Genomic DNA, 23,196 nt, shown 5'->3' with positions numbered 1-23,196 from the left:
TGCCAGCCCCGCCTCTTCCACAGTCTGGGGCCTCCTCTGAGTTCCCAGATCCTGACCGCAGCCACAGGAGCCCCTCAGGAAATTAACGTGAGCAGAGGCAGGTATAGAGGTCATAAGCACAAGCCACTGTGTGCTCAGGACCAGGATGGGGCCCCACACGCAGCAAAGGCTACATGGCAAAGCGAGGCCCAGAAGAGCAGGGAGGGCAGCACCAGGGCTGCTGCCAGCAGTGGGCCAGGGATGGGGCTGGCCTGCAGAGGATGCCTGCTCCAGTGCCAGTGTGTTTCTGCCCCACTCCCATCTACTAACAGAAGGGCATCCTTGGGGGAGCCTCCCACCTCTACTCTCTGTGCTCGTGACCAGGTGGAATGGACCCAGCCCCAGGTCCTGACCCAAGCCTGGGCAGCCAGACTGATCCAAGCCCCAACCACAGTGAGCAGTGGATGGTGTCAGTACTTAGCCCCGGAGCTCCTTCTAAGGACTTTGACAGAAGCTACTGGGGTAAGACACTGTCTGGTGGAAGGCTTCAGCCTTCAGTCATTGGTGGACTTCTTGGCTAACCACATAGCAAAAGTCTGCCTGAGAATGAAGTCAATGCAGAGGAAACCAGAGCCAAAGGGTGGAGAGACAGCTTTTCAGCACCTGGATCCAGCCATGCCTGAAGCCAAAAATAATTGGGGACTTTGGGTTATATGAGCCTGTAAATTTCTGTTTTTGCCAGAGCTTGTTTGAATTGGGATTGTCACTTACAATCCAAATAGTCCTGAAAAAGTGGTTATTCCAGAAGCTGATCCCAAGCCATGTATTTCCAACTGTGCCCTGCCCTCAATGACCCATCAGGACCATCGAGTCACAGTGAGAAAACATCTGAAAAGAAGGCGTGAGGACACGGGAACGGGACAATCCTGACAGTTGCCCTGCATGATGGTTTGCATGTTCCTAAAGGACTCTGGAGGGATACAATACTTTCAAGGTCCAAAGTTTGAATGACAGGTCTAGGCCTGAAGACAAAGACAGACCAGGAGTTGGAAAGCTTTTTCTGCAAAGTAAGTATCTTTGACTTGGGGGCCATGCAGTCTCTGTCAAACTGCTTTACTCTACGGCCATAGTTTGAAAGCAACCATGAAACTTTAGAGAATAGGTGTGGCTGTGTTCTGATAAATCTTGATTCACTAAAATAGGTGGCAGGTTCAATTTGGCCTGTGGGCTGCAGTTGGGAGAAGAAGCCTTCCCTCCTGTTGGTTGCTGGCTGGGAGGTCAGGGTGCGGGAGCCCCTTCCTTCATCCCAGCCTCCAGACTGAGAACAGGATCAGGGAAGCCAAGGCAGAACATGCAGCGGCTCCTCCCCAGGTTGCCCCTGTCCTTTGATGGCTCCGACTACACAGCTGAGCTTCTGTGGCAGTCACGCCCCAGGCACCCACCAGAGCTTGGGTTTGCAGATGGACAGACTGGAATCCGAGCCTCTGCTCAGCCTCGCAGTGGCTGTGTGACCTTGGGCAAATGACTTCCTCTCACCATGCCTTACCTGTCAGACAAGAATCATAACCTCTTCCTTTGCATCCCCTAGACATCATCGGCAATGAGGTGGACACCTGTCACTCATGGCTGCCCCAAATTCTTGGAATGCTTGAGGTTCACTATCACTATTCGTTCACTATCATTTATTCATTTATTTGCTATTAGTTTCCTGGAGTGGAAATCTGGCTCCCTAAATGAGAATTGCAAACATCCACTTTCCAGCTTCCCTGGCTGCAGGGCACAGACCATGGTGAAGACTCCACCATTAGCTCTACGAGGTGCTTCAGACTCCAACACTGAGTAGGGGGAGCCTTATAGGAAACACCATGGAAACAGAGTCCCAGCCCAGGAAACAGGCCAAGCATGTGCATGGGGAACAGCTCAAGGAGACAAAAGTCACAGGAGAAGAGCATCAGGCCTAGGCCCAGGCAGGGAGGGGAGGCCAGGGGCAGGCTCCCTGCAGCATCAGCAGGCGAGACTGATGGCACCATGGCAAGCAAAGCGAAGCAAGGGTTTCCATAAAAGATAGCTAAGGCAGCCACGTCTCCGCTATCGAAGAAGAGAAAACCCTGAATGTTTCGCTGTCGGGAGGCAGTTACATACACCATGGTGCATGCCTACAAAGATCAAAAATGGAACTTAAGAAGAAGTTCTGGTGACCTAGGAAAGTGTTCAAAGTGGAATGTTAAGTTAAAAAAGCAGAACATATGACCACAATATGGTTTTTAAAAAAAGACTTGAGGAAAATATGTTGCAGTCTTAAATAAGGGAGGTCAAATGATATGTGGGTGATTTTTGTGTGTGTGTGGCACAGTCTTTGCTCTTCCTGCCATTAGAGCTAGAGCTTGACTCCACTCTGAATCCAGGCTGGCCCCGAGGCCTGCTGGGCCCACAGAAGAGGCCAGTGCTGAGCCCAGCCTCTAGACAGACTGCAAGCCGCTGCCTGACCTCCAGGAACCCTGAGGGCCAGGTAAGAGTTGACCATCCTGGGCATCCACGCAACTCAGCTTCAGTGTTTGCAGAGGTACCACGGCTCATACTGCTACACCAGGAAGCCCAAGTCATACAGAGGAGCCCCACTGAGACTGAGGATGCAAGTGAGACCAGCTGTCCTGCCATCTCTGCCAAGTGCCACAGAGGAGGGAGCTGCCCCTAGCCCTCTAGACCACTCAGCCGGCAACTGCAGACCAGTGAGGCACCTCACCCTGTGCCACATGGAACAGGAGAATTTCTCAACTGTACCTATCCCAATTCCTAGCCTGGCATATTGTTGTCTTAAGACTGAGTTTTCAGGGAATATGTTACTCAGCAATAACCAGCTTGTGTCTTTTCCTCTTTTATATATCATATGATGAGCCAGACATAGAGAAAGAAATGCACCCGGGGAAGTTACCCTGAGCTGTGGTGAGATTCTACAGTGACGGGAGAGTGGTTTAACCTGTGCTGCACTTGTCCTTGATCCGGTGTCTGTTTGGACAGCCTGGCCCCTTTGAACAGGCAAAGACAGGCACACCCAAGCCAGCCTCTTGTGGGGCTAAAGGCAGGCAGCTCACACTCCCATGAAGATGCCACTCTCGGAGCCACCAAGGTGTCTAACGCAGCCTCCGCCTGGGCCAGCTACCCTGGTGCTGAGGGCACCAGGGCCAAGGGGAGGCCACAGCCCACCTGCAGGTCCCCACCCTGGCTGTGCAGGTGAGGCTCCACCTCAGTATGGCCCTCACCCTGATGGAATTCCCTGAGAACCGGGAAGACAGATGGCACTATGAAGACCTATCGCAAGGCCATTTCTCACCCTCCTCCTGGTTCCAGCCACGCCAGGGTCTTCCTTGGTCCCCCTCCTCCAGGTGCAGCAGCAAACGACAGGACTGCTTGCCTGTAGTTAGGAACCCACCACTGTGCCGTCTGGCCCAGTGTCGTGCTGGAGGACTGGGGCTGCAGGGGCTGACACCAGGCTGATCTCGCCTTTGCCATCTGTGTAAGTAACAGACTGAATCATGTGGGCTCGCTGTGTCCTTGCTGGCTGAGCCTATGGAAGTGGACAGGCTCCCCTCGCAGCTGCCGCTGCTGAGCTCAGGAACTGCATGACTGCTTAGTGCTCACACTGCCACCACAATCCGACCTTGCAGGGCTGGCCCTGCTGCTCCAGGGGCATCTGGTCTGTGCCTCTGCACATGCTGAGCCCCTTGCTTGGAGTACTCATCTTCTGATTGCATTTGCAGGTCAAGTGCATACATTCTTGGCTACCCTGGGAGCCCTCCCACAGCCACTGGCTGGTCAGGGATTCCCTTCCACACACACCCCATTTGTGACCTCTCACTCTGATGTGGAGAAGTGTGTGTACCAAATCCATCTGGAGTTGTCAGCTGTGAAAAGGGAACAGTAGCCCATCCAGCTAGCATAGAAGGAGCCTACTGGGGGAGGCTTGCAGCAGCAAATGTGGGCCCCATCTATCTACCTTCTGCTTATGGAGAACATTGAGCCCAGACCAGGGCTGGGTCCTGCGGGTGGGAGACAGGGAGTGATGGGCAAGGCTGGAACAGCAGTGTGTTCAGGGTTGGGGGATGACAGCTTCTGCTGCTGACAGTCACAGTAGAGAGCATGGTTCTTTGAGCTTCTGAGCCTTCCCCAAACCCTGCTTGCCTGCAGAGAGGGCATGCCTGGTGTCCATGTCTAGCTGGGCCTGCAGTGTCCCCCTCTGAGAAAGACGGGTCACTTCTTGCAGATGCAGCAGTGCCTTGAGGGTAGGCACATGATCCAGTTCCTGATGTGTCCAGAAGTGCTAAGCAGCCTTCGCAAGAGCTCCATGGGTTCTGGTGCAGGGCAGGAATGAGACCAGACCTGGGATCAGACAGTCCCAGTGCAGTCCCAGCTCAGCCATTTCCAGCCATGACCTTGGGCTGGCACTCAACTTCCACAAGCCCCTCTCTTCTCTCTGATCAGGCACAGATTATAACAGGGATCTTTTAGAGTAATTGTGATGAATAAAGAATGTAAAATGTGTGGAAGCAGCCAATTGGAGGCCTTAGAAATGCCAGATTCTTAAAAATATCCATGATTACTATCATAAAGAAACAAATTAAAAAACATTTCTTGGGCCAGGCAGGGTGGCTCACACTTGTAATCCCAGCACTTTGGGAGGCTAAGGCAGGAGGATCACTTGAGTCCAGGAGGTCAAAATCAGCCTGGGCAACACAGTGAGCAAGGGCTTGGGTGTAGGTGGTTTTTTGAGAAACGAAACAATCCAGGAAACATAAGTAAGGGAGGGGGAATGAAATGCAGAGGAAAGCAGGCAGCACAGAGTTTGATCTGAGCAAGCAACCACTGTGGGCGGCCAAGGGCCATCCCGCTGGGGCCTTTATGAGCCTTGGAGCACATGCCCAGATCCTCTGCCATGGCAACAGACCCTCTCATATACAGTCCAGTGCTCCTCAGCAAGGTTGCCCAGACTACTCAATGGGGAAAGGACAACCTTTTCAACAGATGATGCTGGGAAAACTGGATCTCCACATGCAAAAGAATATATTTGGACCCTTACCTCACACCATATATAAAAATTAACTGAAAATAGATGAGAGACATAAACATAAGAGCTAAAATTGTAAAACTCTTAGAAGAAAACACAGGGGAAAAACTTCATGACATTGGCTTTGGCAATGATTTATTAGATATGACACCAAAAGTACAGGCTACAATAGCAAAAATTGATAAATTGGACTACATTAACTTTTAAAAATTCTGTGAATCAAAGGACACAATCAACAGAGTGAGAAGGAAACCAGCAGAATGGAAGAAAATATTTGCAAATCATATATCTGACAAGGGGTTAATACCTAGAATATATAAAGTACTCCTACAGCTCAACAGCAACAACAACACACACACACACACACGCAATTCAAAAATGGGTAGGGGAGTCAAATAGACGTTTCCCAAAGAAGATATATAAATGACCAAAAAGCACATGAAGATGTGCTCAACATCACTAATCATTGAGGAACTACAAATCAAAACCACAATAAAACACCACTTCATACCCATTAGGATAGTTGCTATCGAAAAAGCAGAAAATAACAGGTGTTGAGGAGAATATGGAGACATAGGAACCCCTGTGCACTGTTGGTGGGAATGTCAAATGGTGCAACCACTACGGAAACAGTACAGTGGTTCCTCAAAAAATAGAACTACTATTTGACCCAGAAACTCCATTCAGGGTGTGTGATCAAAAGAATTGAAAACAGGGATTCAGGCCGGGCATGGTGGCTCATGCCTGTAATCCCAGCACTTTGGGAGGCCGAGGTGGCTGGATTATTTGAAGTCAGGAGTTTGAGACCAGCCTGGCAAACATGGTGAAGCCCCTTCTCTACTAAAAATACAAAAATTAGCTGGACAGTAGTAGCGCGCACCTCTAATTCCAGCTGCTTGGGAAGCTGAGGCAGGAGAAACACTTGAGCCTGGGAGGTGGAGGTTGCCATCAGCTGAAATCATGCCACTGAACTCCAGCCTGGGCAACAGAGTGAGACCCTGTCTCAAAAAAGAAAGAAAGAAAGAAAAGAAAGGAAGAAAGGAAGAAAGGAAGAAAGGAAGAAAGGAAGAAAGGAAGAAAGGAAGAAAGGAAGAAAGAAAGAAAGAAAGAAAAGAAAGAAAAAGAAAGAAAGAAAGAAAAGAAAGAAAAGAAAAGAAAGAAAAGAAAAGAAAAAAAGAAAAGAAAAGAAAGAAAAGAAAAGAAAGAAAAGAAAGAAAAGAAAAGAAAGAGAGAGAGAGAGAGAGAGAAAAAAAGGAGGGAGGGAGGGAGGGAAAGAAAGAAATAGAAAGAAGGAGAAAGAAAAGAAAACAGGGATTCAATTGCATATTTGTACACAATCCAAAAGCAGTATTTTTCATAATCATATTTTCACAATGGCCAAAAATGTTGATGGATGACTGAACTAAGTGTTGATGGATGACTGAATTTATTTTTCCAAATGTGGTCTATACATACAATAAACTGATTCAGCCTTATAAAGAAAGGAAATCCTGACCCCTGCTACAGCATGGGTGAACCTTGAGGACATTATGCTGGGTGAAATTAGACAGCCACAGGAGGACCAACACTGTATGATGTCACTTATACGGGATACTAGAGTGGTCAAATTCATAGAGACACAAAGTAGATTGGGGGTGTCAGGGGCTAGAGCGGGGGGATGGAAAATTGTTTAATGGGCACAGAGGTTCAGTTTTATAAGATAAAAAGAATTATGGGCCAGGTACAGTGGCTCGCGCCTGTAATCCCAACACTTTGGGAGGCCAAGGTGGGCAGATCACTTGAGGCCAGGAGTTCAAGCCTGACCAACATGGTGAAACCCTGTCTCTACCAAAAAACACAAAAATTAGCCAAGCGTGGTGGTGCACGCCTGTAATTCCAGCTTCTTGGGAGGCTGAGGTGGGAGAATTGCTTGAACTGGGGAGGCAGAGGCTGTAATGAGCAGAGATCATGCCACTGCACTTCGGCCTGGGTGTCACAGAGTAAGACTCTGTCTCAAAAGAAAAGAATTCTGGCGTTTGGTTGCACAACAATGTTTATGTACTTAACGCTACCAAATATAACAATGGTTAAGATGAAAAATATTACATGTATTTTGCCACAATCAAATTTGTAAAATAGTCATTAGATATTATATCCTTAATGACATATAACTTAAGGATAAAAAGAATTGTGCAAAATAAAATAAAAACAATACAAACACTTAAAAAAAAAAAAAAAAAAAAAAGGAAGTGCCCCCTGTGAGGCTACAGGACAGAGATACTGGAGTCTTTATCCACCAGCTCTGTTCTTCATGGGCCGAGGACTGTTCCCAGGGCATTCCATCCATGAACTTCCAGGCTGCCCTGTCCCCAGGCTGCTGAGCCCCTGGAAGAGGTGAGCAGTCTGTGTGCCTGTGTACAGGACATGTACCCCAGCCTGGGGCCTCGCAGAGGTGGCTGAGGACCCACAGTGGGCATTCACAGGGCCTAGCCACCCCCTTGGCGCTCTGCCCACTCATTCAGTCCTCACAAGAGGTGACTGTGGATCTCTCCAATGTACAGATGAAGAACCTCACTCAGAGAGGTTGAGTGACTTGCCCAAGGTTGCACAGTTAGGAAGTCACAGATGCGCAACCAGGTGGTGGCTCCAAGTCTGTTCTCTTAGCTTCCATGCTGTGCTGCTCCCATGGATGAAGACCCAAGGGTGTCCCCACCAATGCTGGCTTCTGGCATCATTTGGCCACAGTCTCATTGCACAGCTGACTTACACCTGACCCATGCGGCTCACAGACATCCCAGAGATGAAAAGGAAGCAGAGTACCCCCAGGAAGGCCGGTTTTCTACAAAGGGCAACTCCAGGGCTTGTGTCTTACTGTCTGTGGTCGATGGATCAGAGAACACCCCAGCAACTGTGGCCCCCGCCAGCCCGAGTGCGGCCCACTGCCCTATTGATTCTGCGAGGCCACAGACCCCTCGCCCCTGCAGAGGGTCAGCTGGTAATCACGTGGCAGCCGCACCAGGCAGCAGGAGGCAGACAGCAGGGCCTCCTCTTGGCAGCTCTTGGTCTTTAATGAAAGCATGCCCAGCCTGGGGTGTGGCTGGCAGGAGGCAGGAGGTCAGTGCAGAGGAGGCTATGGGCCAGGCTGCAATTAAATCTTTCTCCTGCTGTCCTTCCAGGCAGGTCACAGAGCAGCCTTCCCATCTGCTGCATTGGGCAGTGGCGTGAGGGACAGGGAGGGGCTGCTCCGTGTCACCCACTCCCACCCATGGGGGCTGAGCTACTGTGCCCCAGCCCCTAGGGGTTGTCCATGGAACTGGACAGGGTATTTCTTGAGGGTAGGGCAGATGAAGGTCTGGGGGTCTGCGAGGAGGCCTTCAGAGATGGGGTCTCCCCACTCCCTGTGCAACCAGAGCCCAAACTAAGGCGGGGATGGACTTCGCCCTCAGACTTGGGAGTTGGTCACAGTTAAGGAGGCGAGAGGCCATCCCAGAGGAAGGTCAGCTCAGGAGGCTAGGGCCTCTAGGTTAGGGGGCAGGGGACCCCAGTCCTCGGCCTCACCTGGGGTGTTCAGGGTAGGGTTGCCATAGTGCCTGCAGGCTCCTCAGATGAGAGGTCTCGCTCAGCTGCAGCCTCCACTCTTACCCCCTTAACTGGAAGGGAACAGGTCAGTGTGGCCTCCTTAGCTGCTCCCCACACGAGGCTGGCTGACCTACTTTAGGCCCCAGCTACAGCAAAATCATGGTCTGGTAGCCCCTCTCCAGATGACACAAAACTTCATTTCTTCATTTAGTCCTGAGAAAACCAGCCTTGGAACCCAGATTTCTGTTCAGTTCATTCTGCTCTCTCTCTCCCTGTGTCTCTCTCACACCCTGCCAGCCTCAGGGCCTTTGCATGTGCTGTGCCTCTGCCTGGAGTCCGTTCCCCGACACTCTGCCTTTGATTGCTGCTGAAATGGCCCCTCCTTAGGTCAATCTTCCTTGACAGTCCCTCCCCAAGATGAGGTGATGGCTCCCTTACTAAGTTCCCACAGTACCAGGGACCACTCCTTCCAGCTGTCTCTCATAATCATGATAGTAAACATAATAGACAGTTACTGCATATGAGGCACTGGTTTAAGTCCATTATGAGGCTCATCTAACCGATTAATGCCTCACAACGACCCTATGAGGAAGGTAACCTTGTGGTGGCAGATGGCAGTAGAGCCCCTCCGGAGTCCACCCTACACCCAACACCCACAGGGAACTGCCTGGAGCAGCGAACTGTAGGAGGCTCAGAAGGACACTGAGCATCACCCAAACCCAGGTCCTAAAAGGAGGGTGTGGCACCCTCCTGCCTCCTGTGGTGCCCTCCTGCCTCACTGTCTTCCTCTCTCCCTGGGGACCTTCACCCTGGGAACCCAGCCACCCTATTACAAGGGGGCCCAGGCCATGAAGACTCCACATGCAGGTGTTCCAGCTAAAAGCCCCCTCTGACCCAACACAGCTACCAGTCATGTGTGCATGTAAGCCTTCACATGGCTCTGCCCCTCGGCCCCCAAACCCCCGCCTTCAGGTCTCCCAGCTGAGGTCCCAGAGATGGCAGAGCAGAGACAAGTCATCCTCGCCTTGCCCTGTCTGAATTCCCAACCACGGGAAAAAGGAGAAATGTTTGGAGGTGAATTTCACACAATGGTCTGTCACGGCTGGTTAATGTCCCCACTTAATACGAGAGGAAACGGAGACACGGACAGGGTGGGCAGCTGGCCGAGGTGACACAAACAGTGGGGTGGATTAGCCTTTGTTCGTCATTTTCATTCCCCCTCCATGAGTGGAGTGTCCTCCCCACCGCAGTGATGCGGAGCTCACCAGTGTGACCTGCGTTGGCCATTGGAACACGGTCAGAGGTGGAAGGTGTGAGTTCTAAGCTGAGGCTTTAAGAGGCACCTTCAGGGAACATCCAAAATCTGCCATGAGGATTGCCCAGAAGAGCTGTCAGTCCAAGAAGCAGGAAGGATGGGCCACCCAGCCAGGGCCGGGAGTGAGGGTAAATGCCAACTATGAGGCCCGGCGCTTGGGGCAGCTGTGACGAAGCATTACTGCATAACTGATGCTACAACTGGCCCGGGCTGTGGCTGTGCATACAGCCAGGGTCAGCTGGCCTCAGAGCCTGTCTCGGAATCATTAACCCACATCTCGGGTTTGCAGGTATGCTCCCCGTCCCCTGTCATAACACAGGGATGAGCTGTCCCCTAGCACCCTTCTGGAATCCTAGAACCAGAACATCCAGGAGCAAGATGATCTGGGTTTACACCGTGAAGTTTGCTATATGGTAATAATGACCCAAGCGGACTGGGTGTGGCCTTCAGTCAGATTCAAGAGCCCCTTGAGAAGGTGGCCACCAGCCCTGGGCACTCACCCAGACCCCTGCCGTGCCCTGTGACCTGGTTCCTGTGGGAGCAACCCTCCCTGGGGGCCCAGTGCAGGGACAGAGCTGGGCTGGCCCTGAGTGGACATAGGAGAGGGCAGCTATTTGCATCTCCCTTCTTCCTCCCTGGGGGGAGCCCAGGGTGAGCAGATCTGCCAGGGCCTCTGCAGGCAATACCCCCGAAAAATACACAGAACTCCTCAACCAGGGGACAGGGCCAAACTCAGCTCCCTGTGGCATTTGACACAGTCTCCCGAGAGGGAGGAGGGCACCAACGGGGACCACCTTCAGGGTTCAGCTGGGGGACAGAGGAGAGACTCCCTCCTGCAGCCATCCCTGTGTGGACCGCCCCCACCTGAAACTCTCATAGATTCCATTTCACAGATGAGGACGCCACAGCCCAGGGAGGTTTGTGATGTGCCAGGGTCACTTGGCTGGAAATGAGGAGCTGGAATCATGGCCCTGGTCTGACAGAGCCCTGAGCCGGGCTCTCTGTCCCACCCCTCCCGACCTTGGCCTCTGGTAACACCACAAATGCACTTGAAAAAGGAGCCGGCCATCTGTGCGACTGGACCCAGCCTCAGCCCTCCTCCACACCCTCGCCTCCCAGCCCCTTCCTCCCTGCCCTCATTCATTATCTTCGCAGCTGCTATGCCCACTGCACGGCTCTCTCCCTGTAGCCTGCAAAACATGTCTTTCAACACCCAGCCCAGGTGTCCCCTCCTCCAGGGAGCCTTCTTGGCTCTGTTGCCCGAGCCAGGTGCTTCCTCCAGGGTCCCCCAGACCTGGGCTTCTTTCTTTTACAGCAAGTATCCCCCTCTGAATTCTAATTATTTGTATACACGTGTGTCTCCCCCAACCCTACCACCCTGGGAGTTCCTTGAGGGCAGGCATAGAACTTTGTGTTCACCTCTGTGTCCTCAGCCCAGCCTGGAGCTTGGTACAGAGCAGACAACAGAAAGAATGAGTCAGAGGTCCCAGTGGACCACTGGCCAGATGCTGCCTGCAGGCCTTAGCAGAAATGAAGCCCCATCGCAGATGTAGATTGTAGGACCTCCAGAGGCGTAATTAAGATTTTAGAGTGAGACAGAAACACAGGGACTTCTCTGGTGTCATTAATCAATGTAAATGATGCCACTAACACGCAAAGGATGGTGACAGAATGTCAAGGTTAGGTATTGGTCAAAGGAGCTGTGGGCAGAGGGTGGGGCAGGCAGGAGCTGGGGACCTGGGTTCCGGGGGGATGCAGGGAAGAACCTAGATGGTCCCCTCCAGGCCAGGGAGGGGTGGCCTGCCAGTTGCCTGCCAGCCTGGGCCCAAGCACAAGCTCATGTCCCCCAGGTCCATGCCTTGCTCCCCAACCCTCCCTTCACCGCGGGATCAGTGAGAGCACTGTGTCGGGCTCCAGGACACTCAGAGCAGTGGCCCGGGGACATCTACTCCTCTCCGCACACAGGCAACACGCTGGGCCTGCCCGTGGCAGGGAGTGAGTTCAGAGGCCACCCTCACTGCCCTTCTAAGAAGTGTGCCTTTCATCTCATGAGATCGCCCCCAGGCCAGTTTCAGCCTAGGCATTGGATGTGGGGTCAGGAAAGAGGAGAAGCCTGTGAGGTATTTGTCCCCACCTCATCCAGAAGCCAGTCCACTCCAGGAAAAGTGCTATCGGGTGAGGGCCCAGAGGCCCCAGGGGCCAGACGGGAGGCCAGTCTGCAGGTCCCTCACCCACAAGGAGGTGGCCCTCCCTAACCTAGTGAGCGTCCCGGGAGCCAAGTCCGGCCAGGTGGCTCTGACAGTTTAGGAGAAACCAGAAATCAGGATTCTTATGTGAAATACACAGATGTTCAAATGTTACCCCAGAAATGAGAGACAAAACGTGTGGGAGGGGACAACAATGCCGGGCCTACAGTGGTGGCTCAGGAAAATGGCATGCGCAGGAGTGGGGGGCTCCCAGGGCACACACAGCAGCAGTGACCCCTCCCAGGAGAGGTGGACTCTAGGCCGGGAGGGCACAGGCCCAGGCGGCTGCATGGCAGGGTGCCGAACAACCTCTAATCCGAACAACCTCTCTCTGGGGTGAGTGCACCAGGTCCCATTTCATAGTGAGGAAACTAAGGCACAAGGAGCTGAAGTCACTGGCACAGAGGCACACAGTGGCCTTGGTGAAGCCAGGCTTGAACCCCAGATCCCAGGGACAGGACGCCTAGCAAATTTTCCTAAATACAGTAGTTCCCCCTCATCTGGCTAGCACCAAACCCCACATCCACTACGCATACATTTCGTTTCTGAATTAGGCACAGTAAGGGATGAATAACAACAGCCAATAATAAAATAGATCAATCCTGACAATATTGCATAATCATGTCAATGTAGCCTCTCTCTCTCCAAATATCTTCTTGAACTACCCTCACCTATTTTTGGATGGTGGTTGGCCACGGGTAACTGAAACTGTGGATAAGGAGGAACCACCCCCCGTTATGTGGCTCGGGCATAACAGAAAAACAGTGTTTTGTGGGTTTTGTGGTGGATTTTTTGGCACTATGGAATTGCTATCTTCCAAGCCCCCGTCAGAGACTTACTTCCCGTTTAAAAGGACTCATCGGCGCAGGCAAGGAGAAGTCCCAGAAAACTCCTGGCAGACTCTTGGGTCACTGTGAGACCCTCAGCCTCTCTTCCTTGGGATTCATGTGACACTAGGGAGGGAGACCCCAAAAATGCCTGAAATGGGATTTTCCTTCCACCTCTGGCCAAGCCTGATGACATTTGGTTTGTTGAACTGTGCCATGTGTCTGTCCAGTCCTGTGGCACGGCCCACGCACTGCGCTTCACTGTCACAGCACCGCAGGAGGAGAGGCTTTGTCATCGTTCCCTCTGCAGCTGAGGGAATCCCAGCCCAGAGGCTCGCTCCAGGCCCAGGGTGCTCGCAGGGGCTGAGCCAGGGCGGAAGGAGTGGCCCCCGCGGTCACATGCACACCAAAAGGGGAGAGATGGGGCCAGGACCACAGTCAGGGCAGGTGAGGGTGCAGTGGTCGGAAGGACACAGAAACACAGTCCTTACACCAGGAAGGCTGTGGAAGGCCCAGGCCAGCCGCAAGGGTGGTGCGACCTGCCAGGATTGTGGCGGATACAATTTGCCTAGCCTCAGCCCTTGTACCAAAACATAGAATTTTGCAGGGGAGTGGATACAAAAGTAACTCATAGTCAACACAGGAAATCAGAAAAGTGCAGGAAAAAATGCAAAAGAAAATTTAAATTGTTCATAACAATACTAACCAGAAACACACTCTATATGGTTTGGAATATTTTCCACCAACGTGTTTGGGGGGTTTTTTGTGCAATCAAGATAATACTGTGTATACAACTATCTAATAGGCTTTATTGCAGTAAACTCAGTAGCAGCTTCCCCATTATGATAATAATTGTGAACACCCACTTGTAATAAGCCCATGGTGTCCCAGCCTGGAGCCACCCTGCGGGATTTACTCAGCATTCCCTTTTACACGGACAGCTATGTTGTCTCATTTTTCACATTCACAAACAACTCACAACAAGAAGAACATAATTGTGAAAAAAGATTTTTCTTTTTTACTGTCTTTTGCATTTAAAAAATTTGGAACATGGAAACAATTCAAAGACTACAAAAGGATATGTAGAAAAAGTGAGTTTCTCTCATTCATTCCCACTACCTTTGCATCCTGAGGCAGCAGCTGGTCCTGGGCACTGTGTCTCCTCTAAGAGGCTTTCCACACACATCTAAACACACATACTCCAACACTCGCTCCATTTTCTCCACAATCCGCAGCACGCAGCCTGCTGTGTCCATCTCACATACACACTGGACCTTGTCTTCACTGGGATGTCCAGATGAGTGAGTGGCTACAGAATAGCATGGTGGGTGAGTGTCTCGTGAGCTGACAAACCAGCTTTCCAGAAAAATGCAGAGCTCTGAGTTGTAGCCATTGCCGATGCCCATGGTGTAAATATTGCACCGTGTCAGGGCCGAGCTACCAACAGTCTAACAACTGGCTGGTGAATTGTCCAGAATACTTAACACTCATCTCTCAAGAGCTAGAATGAGCTGGCTCTAGCCCAGAAGGTTAATAGCCTTTTGTATGGAGGACTGGGATAAGAAAATGATTGCCTAAATAAATAAATAAATAAAAAGAAAATGATTGCCTTAGGATTAATCCCCAGATGTGGAATTTCTAGATTCAAGGATATAAACATTTTTATTTTTATTTTTATTTTATTTTATTTGAGACAGGGTCTCACTCTGTCACTCGGACTGGAGTTAAGTGGCTTGATCATGGCTCACTGCAGCCTTGACCTCCTAGGCTCAAGCAATCCTCCCGCCTCAGCCTCCTGAAGCTGGGACTACAAATGTGCACCACCATACCCAGCCTTAACGTTTTTAAGGCATTGGTAGATTAACCAAATTACCACCAGAAAGGCTGGGCCAATTCACATGCCCACCTGCCAAGGCCAAGCATGCCCATCTGAATACACCTTCACTCATGTTGGGTGCTCTCAGGTTTTTAATCTTTACTAAAGAATGGGAAATATCAGTGTCATCTCGTGACTTTAATTTGCATCAAGGCAGAAAATGATGCAACTGTATTCTTAAAATCAAACATTTTTTATATTCCATTGGTTGTAACTATTCAATATATTATTTTGATTTTAAAAATTCAAAACTTGCCATATATAGGTGGATAGTATTCAGTTATGAAATCATTAGGATTCCCCTCTCCACCTATGGTTGTTAGCAAAATAATGCCCAAGTCTGTTTTAAAAGCCTACTGAAAAAAAAAATTAATGAAATAACAGCAAAGAGGAATTGTGATTTCTCTTTCTATAAAATGTAAATATTAAAATTCCCAAATACCTCTATGACAGCAATATTCAGGAAATAATATTTTATAGTAAACATTTTTAATAAACAGCAGCATAAAATAATCAGTGTTTAATATCATCTCTGGTGTGTGAAATACAAATGCATATATCCTTAATATAAAATAGCCTTTTTGTCATTACAATTCAATGTTTGTCTATTTGAAATGCCCATAATAACAAATCAAACATTAAGTAATACAGTGATTAAATGCATGCAGTGAAAATAAGGAAAGATATGGTAGGGTGAGATATCTGAAAATTGCCGTTATATATTTGAAGAAAATCTATATCAAGTTAAAAACAAAGGAAACAAGAAAAACAGACCAGATATAAAAATGCAAAGATATATTTTCACTTCTGTGACACAAACCATAAGCATAGTTTTGTGCAAACAAAGAGAAAAAGATCTGAAAACAAAGTCATCTTACAAAACATTGTCAGCAAAGGAAAAGATATTTTTCAGTTTGTGAAAAAAATACTATTTTAATACAAAAGAGACTGTGTTATATAGTATCACAGTGCGATTATAAAATACATTATTACAAGTGGTTTTGAAATTTCATTTGCTCACTTTAATGTTTTCAGTTATTATAAAATGTTTACAATAAATGTTATAGTTTTTTATAAAAAACTAACTTGAATTTACTTTTTAACCATAATAATGTTTTACCAGAGTAGGTATTTTACTGGCTCATGGAATGCTAAATTCCCTTTAAGGGACTTCTAGAAAAACTCAGATTCACTGAAATTGTGTACTTAAAATAATAAATATTCTTGGAAAACAATTGATTGTCATATGATATACAAAATTGTGGTTTGAAGCTTCATCATTAAACAGTTGCATAGCAACAAAAGGATACAAATATTCTCCTCTACCTAAAGTTAAGAAACGTAACTTCTGAATCAGCTTATTTATGCCACAAAAATAGGTCTTAATTTATCTCCCAGAAATCTGGATATAGCCAATTCTTCGAGTTCACAGTACCTGTAAGTTCATGTTTGTTATTTGAAGACTCAGGTTTGGGAAAATTGCAATGCATTTTGGTAAACATATTTTCTTGATTTCTCATGCAAGTTGTATTTTGTAAAAATGAAAACATCAATGTGTTTTTAATTCTCTTATATTCTCCTCATCAAATATCATTTCCGGGAATTACTTTTATATCCTGTAAGTCTCTTTACAAGTCTCTTATACCTTTAAAGTAAAAATGAGACTTTGAGACACTGTTCTTAGAACAAAGGAGGGTTTTTTTAATAAGAAAAAAATCAAAAGTAAAATTACTTTCTATATAGAACTTGAAACGCGTAAGAATTCTAAACTTGGCAAAAGATAGTTGGCAGGTAAATGCCACAAGCTGCACATCTGAAACCTCCCACTAAGGCAAAAATGGTCATGTTGCTTCTGTTTGCTAGTTTAAAGAATTCAGTTCTTGGTAACTTTTGAAATGAGAACTCAGTACTTGTTTTTTAGGAAGACCATCATATTTTGCAAAATAGAATTAATTGCCTTTGGATTCCAACTAACTGTATGAATAAATTGTTGTAATTCTTGGGGCGGGAATCAAATCTGTGATCATTACCAGCACAGAAAAAAAGGGAGAGAAACTTAAAAATTACTAGACATTGGTATCATGATGGAGTTTCCTACATCCCTAGAGTCCATTGACCATAAGCACCCCAATGCCTCGGACAACTTGTAAACAGGGAGTTGCAAGGGGTGGGTGTGCTCATCTGTAGCCACACACTTATTTTTCAGTGTTACTGGTTCCAGAAAACTCCTTTGGGGGCTGTCCCCATGGGAACCCTTTTTCCTTTCCCACAGAAACTGATCTAGGCTGTGGGGCCATTTTCTTGGCTGTGCTTCCTTTGGCGCCTCATTCCTAATCCAGCAAAGTGAACTATCAACCAACAATCAATTCTAGCATCCACATCTAGCCTTTTTATGGTCTGATGCCCTGTGTTATTCCAAGGGCAGTGTAAGCACACTGTGAGAAAATCTGGGAAAGACCCTCATGATCAGAGGAGGATTCACAAAAAGGCACACTCTACACCTTCTCAAAGAAGCCCAACGACATAGAAGGCTTCAGGGCTTGTTATACTTGTCTTATGGCTCATTTCCCTCCAGGGTTTCAAATTTGGCCTGAAGTTTCTTCATTGATTCTGAACATCATTTCCATAAGAACATGCGCAGAGTCTAAACCGAATCAATATAATTCCTGAACATCTGTCCTGAAGAAAAGACAGCAGGTAGACAAATGCTATGGTATATATACATCTGGGGGAGAGACCAGTCATGGTGACTGAAGGCTAAAACACAAAGCACCATTTGACTTTTGGTTTTATATTTAATCACAAGGTTCTTTTTCTCTTCACTGGTGTGCAGTTTTCAGTACTTGAAACCACATGTTCCAATCCCAATGCCATGTCATGCACTCCAATGGAGTGTACATCCCACAGTGTTTTTTTTTTTTTTTTCTGGCCTAGTGTCTGTCCTGCTTGGTAAGACACAGTCAAACTTCACAGAAGATACTTGTTGCGATGTCTGCTAAATGAGAACCTTACTTTAATAGAAACATTTGAATATAAATCTTTTCTACGGCCGTCTAGTTTGTCCTGTATACCACATTTACAAAAGTTGTGCATTTTATAGTTCTGCAGAAATCATAGATTCGGTGTGTCCATGAATATTGGCATCTCCTAGCAAAGATGCTTGCTTTGCATCAATTTTGTAGGGTTTTTGAGATTTGTTGCCAAAAACGGTGATACCCATTCCACCAGGATGATTTGGAATTGACATGTGTGGTAGTAAAGGAATATTTGCTTCCTGATTGGATCCTGATGAGGGCAAGCTAGTCACATGGCCAGTGCTAGTCGACCCACTGGCACTGCTTGGGGACCGACTCTTGGGAGGCGGGCAGTGCTGAATCACTCTGGGAGGACCTGTTGGCTGGTAGTGGGCAGCTGGAAACGCTGCATATCCAGGAGGTATTGGGTATCCATTGATGGGAATGAATCGCTGGTTCTGAGGTATTGGCGGGCCAATGAAACCAGCAATCTGGCCCTGTGGTGTAATACCCTGGCTCGGGAATATGTAATTAGGATATCTGGGGTTACTGAGATTACTCACTGGGCTGGCACTGAGGGAGGTTGTCTGTGTGGTGGCATTTCCCCCCGAAGGAGTAGTAGAGCTGGTGTGACTTGACAGTCCCTCCCAGGACCGAAGCCGGACGTGAATATCTTTAAATCTTGGTCTCCTGGAAGGAATCTCATTCCAGCACTCTGTCATGAGGCTGTACATTCTGGGTGGGCAGTCTTCAGAGCATGGTAAGAGCTGCCGTTTTCTCACCATCTCAATCACTTCCTGGTTACTGAATCCATAATATGGCTGGAGTCCAAAACTGAAAATCTCCCACAGGACAACCCCAAAGGACCAGATATCTGAATCGGAAGAGAATTTGCCATACATGATGGCTTCAGGCGGCATCCAGCGAATGGGCAGCAAGGACTTACTCTGGACCCTGTAGTAATCAGCGGAGTAAATTTCTCTGGAAAGCCCCAAGTCTGAAATTTTTACATGAAGTTGCTCTCCGATTAAAATATTGCGAGCTGCAAGATCCTTGTGGACAAAGAAGTGACTAGACAGGTATTCCATGCCGGCTGCAATCTGAATTGCAATGTGCAGAAAATCTCCATGGTCCAGGCTGGATTTCACAGTCCCATCTTCATCACTACTGCAGCCAACGTCAGAGTGTGGGGATCGCATGATGAGGAACTCATGGAGATCCCCCTGATTCATATACTCAAAAAGCATGCACACAGGTTGTTCCTGAGTGACGGCACCTAGCAGGCAGACAATATTGGGGTGGTGCAGTTCTGCCATTAGGGAGGCTTCCTGTTGAAATTCTGTCCATTGCTGGGGATTGTTATAATCTTTCAAGGTCTTGATAGCAACCAGCTGAGCATGGTCCATGCCTGGGAGATAGAGATGGCCTTTATAGATTTTTCCAAAGGCACATTCACCCAATTCTTCCATAAAGCGTACAGCAGAAAGAGGCAGCTCTTTAGCCTTGCTCTGTATGAAAGAGAGGAAAAAGGTGGTTTAAAACATTTCTTCAGGCAAGACAGCTTTGCATCCGAAAGGAGGGATGGGGCATATAGAAAAAGGTTCTATAAACAAATGAAATAAAATATTGTAGGTCTGTATATCTTTCAAATTGTTGGCTGCAACTCAGGGGAGGTGCCATAGGCAACTTTCCATCACTACCCTATCCCCTTCCCTCAACCCAGCCCCGAAATGGTCTCTTGCTGTTGTCTAGAGTCTTGGCACTCAAACTGTGGTCTGGGGACCAGCAGCATCAGCATCACCCAAACTTACTGCAAATGCAGACTCTTGGGCCCACCTCAGACCTACTGAATCAGCAAGACCCCAGTGGTTTCTGTGAAGATTAGGGTGTCAGAAACACTACCGCAGAGGCTACGGCCTGGTACTCAAGAGCATTTGTAATCTGGTCCTAACTCACTTTCCTGACATGATCCCTTGCTACTTCTTTAGTTAAACAGGTTTTCTCAATGTCCACCCCCGAAACCATTTACATTGTTGCGTAATACTTTTGTTTCTCCAATGTTCTGCCATTCTTAGAATATTTATTGTGCTAAAAGAGAAACCAAAACAAAAGATTGTCCTTCTGAAGTACTCACAATAGAGATGGGAAGGTCTGAAATGTGGTCCTCTCCATTGATTAAATCTTTTCTTTTCTAAAAATTCTGTTTCAGGCCCCACTTCCTACAAAACCTTCCCTGACCACTATGGTCATTTCTTTGCTAGAATCTTTTGCCTTTACTGTGAATGCCACCACACACACAAAGCAGTGTGGTGGCTGGTTACACACGTGGCCTCCATAGCCAGACAGTCTGAGTCGGAATCCTGCCTTCTCTACTTACCAGCTGTGTGACCCCGGATACAACGTTTAACTTCGTGCCTCAATTCCTTCATCTATAAAATGGGATGATAATAATTGTACTTACCATGTTATTGCAAACTTTTAATGAGTTAATGTTTGTAAAGCACTCAGACATATGAGTTAATGTTTGTAAAATACTCAGACCCATGTCTGGCCCATGATAAGTACTATTTAACCTTTTGTTATTATCATCAACTTGATGTTTCTGTTCTTTTTATGCACATATTTTGTCCTCACAACCAGATTTCAAGGGAAATCTTACTGGAAGCACTGCCCTTCATACCAACGTATATCCCTAGGGCTTCTCAAGTGGGTTCTTTGTTAATTGACCTTAAGACAGACAGGTGAAGGCATCTAGCTCACAATGAAAATAAGTATTGAATCATGACATTTGATCTTGGCAAGTAAATGTCTATAATGTCATATGTTTTTACTATTTTAAAATATACCTCAAATTTAGTCTGATGTTTCATTTAATTTGTTAGAAAAGAAAGTAATAAAAACAATGCATTTTACATACAACTGATTTTCAAATAATCCCCATCCTTGAAATCCTTATTTTTTTAAAAAGAATACTACCCTGAAAATTCTAATTGAAACTGACAATGTTGAAATACATATGAAATCCAGAGCTCTCTGCACAGAGTTTAAAACAACAGTTTAGAAAATTTGGTTAAAAAATTCTCTTATCCAAACTCTGCTAATTTAGAATTCATGGTAATTAGATTTGTTCTAGGCTGATATTTTCCAGGGCAAAATGCCCACTAACCTAATTGTAAGTGTAAATAAACTTGCAGCAAAATACCCACTTAAAAGGACAAATTGGGATTGGGGATTTTAGAACATTAATTATTCTATGCAAATAATCTGTCTCATTATAAATTGGTCTCATTTGTTCATCAAAGCAGACTTTGTGAGGTTTATATTTGGAAATGAGTTTTAGAAAGTTTACTTGTACAGAAAGTAATGGTAATGTGTTGCTTTAAACTTTCAGCAAATTAAAGCTTATTGATCTAGTTCTATTCAATATAGTATTGTTTGTAACAGCAAAATATTACAAATGACCTCCCTGTCCCCATAGAGAACACATTAAATCAATTACGGTGGAGCTAGTAAATAGAATATTCTACATTTGTAAAAAAAGAATGAGGACGTTTCCTATGTACTGGTATGGAAAGGTCTACAAAATCCTTTGCTCAGCTAAAAATAAAAAGCAACAGAACAGTTAGTGCTGGGTGCTGCTTTTGTGTAAGAGAGAAAGAGAAAAATAACACATGAAATATATTTCTTTGTATAAGCATAAAGAAACTATAAAAGGATACTTGGGAAATAGATAGCAGTGATTATTGGGGGTATGGAAGTAGGAACTAGAAAAAGGGGGCAGAAGTAAGAGATTTTTCACTTCATGCTTTTTTATGCTTTGAAATTTTTCAACCAGGTGAAAATATTAACAATGCTCAAAATTAATTAATTTTTTTAAAAAACCAGGGAAATCTTCCCATCTTACTGAACTAGGAAATATCTTTTGCAATTACAAGTCCATCCACCATTTTTCCTTTTGCTTTTAGGGTCTGTATTCTTGTGGGAGCTCGTGGAATTCCTTTGAGAGAGCAAGGTGTGGGTAATGAGAAAGGTAACCAGTTGAGCCAACCCTACTTTTTTGTCTTGTAGCGCTCAGAAGATTTTACTTTTGCTGGCAAGAGTAACCCAAAGTGAATTTTTCCTGCATGATGTTAAGATTGGAGATTTCCATCAGAACTTTTCCTAATGATGTAAATAAATCCAGTTTAGGTGAAGGTCCCCTGAATGGCACAGTAGATATCACTTACTTTTTGACAAAAATAAGATCTCTAGGCTTTTGGAGATAGAGAAATTTAAGGGACTGAGTACTGAAACTTCTTTGTGGAAAATGGGAATTAGGAAGTAAACTCATGGAATATTAGACTGGTATAATGAGGAGTTAGAAACCCAATACCCTCTCCTCCTTCACTGCTTGAAACAAATCCATAGGCAGTATGGTATAATTCAAACCAAGTGAGCTTTGGACTCCTATAAATTTGGGTTTGCATCTTGAATCTGCTGCTTTCTATTAATAATAGTTAATACTTACATAGCACTTACTTTGTGCCAGTTACTGTTCTAAGCACTTAGCAAATATTAACTTATTTAACACCATGATCCTGTGGCATAGGCCCTATAATATTAATCACTGACCTTGGGTAAATTTCTTAACTTTTCTGAACCTCTGTTTCCATATCTATGAAATAATGTACTATCTAGCTTGCGCGGTTGCAGTAGAAATTAAATACAACGATGTATGAACGTAATTGCCACCTAATAAGTGCTCTTTAAATCATTCTTATTGTCCTTATTAGGAAAGTCATCCATGAAGTAAAGTAATGCAAATAATTTAGATCCATTTAAGCCTTAAGTAGTTCCAGAGTATTTAAATTTCTTCCTGTTAATCTTTCTCTGTTCTCCTGCAGTTGTTAGTTAAAAAAAAAAAAAAAGCTTTAAAAATGACAGAGAATTTGTTTTGGAGCTTGAGGGTAGGTGAGACGTTGAGTGGCCTGTGGCTGGCTCCTCTGAGATGTGAATGAAGGTGAAGGCAACAAGAATTCATGTAGAAAAGTGGATGGTAGCAGATGGGAAAAGGAAGTAAGCCAGTCAAACTTCTGGAGGTGGGAAAAGAGGAAGAGGTGGACAGGACCTTGGCACCAGCCCTACACATGGCCTTGGGGCTTCGTGGCTAAGACCAGCTGCATTCCCCTCCACTGAGGTAAGCACATTTGTTCTCATATATTTGCCTTTGGAAAAAGAATGCTTAATTTTGCCATTTTACAGATGGAGAAAGGGGCTAAAGAAAGTATCAAGAATTTTCAGGAGAGCCGAAACAGCCACACTTGCAACTCCAAGGCTCTC

At 46.5% G+C, this 23,196-nt stretch overlaps 1 protein-coding gene across 3 annotated transcripts in view; it reads right to left on the bottom strand.

Annotated features, from left to right (window-relative positions):
- Positions 1 to 15,335: 15,335 nt before the first annotated feature.
- The window catches only part of ROR1 (receptor tyrosine kinase like orphan receptor 1), a 410,977-nt gene continuing 403,116 nt past the window's right edge, over positions 15,336 to 23,196 (bottom strand). For all 3 annotated transcript variants that reach the window (XM_050756448.1, XM_050756588.1, XM_050756527.1), the window contains one exon: positions 15,336 to 19,385. In XM_050756448.1, coding sequence (XP_050612405.1) covers positions 17,958 to 19,385 — 1,428 coding nt within the window. In that variant the 3' untranslated portion in view covers positions 15,336 to 17,957. The remainder of the gene's footprint in view (positions 19,386 to 23,196) is intronic.

Source organism: Macaca thibetana, chromosome 1 (assembly GCF_024542745.1).
Source record: "Macaca thibetana thibetana isolate TM-01 chromosome 1, ASM2454274v1, whole genome shotgun sequence".
NCBI lineage: Eukaryota > Metazoa > Chordata > Mammalia > Primates > Cercopithecidae > Macaca > Macaca thibetana.
This window is presented reverse-complemented; position numbering and strand designations above follow the sequence as displayed.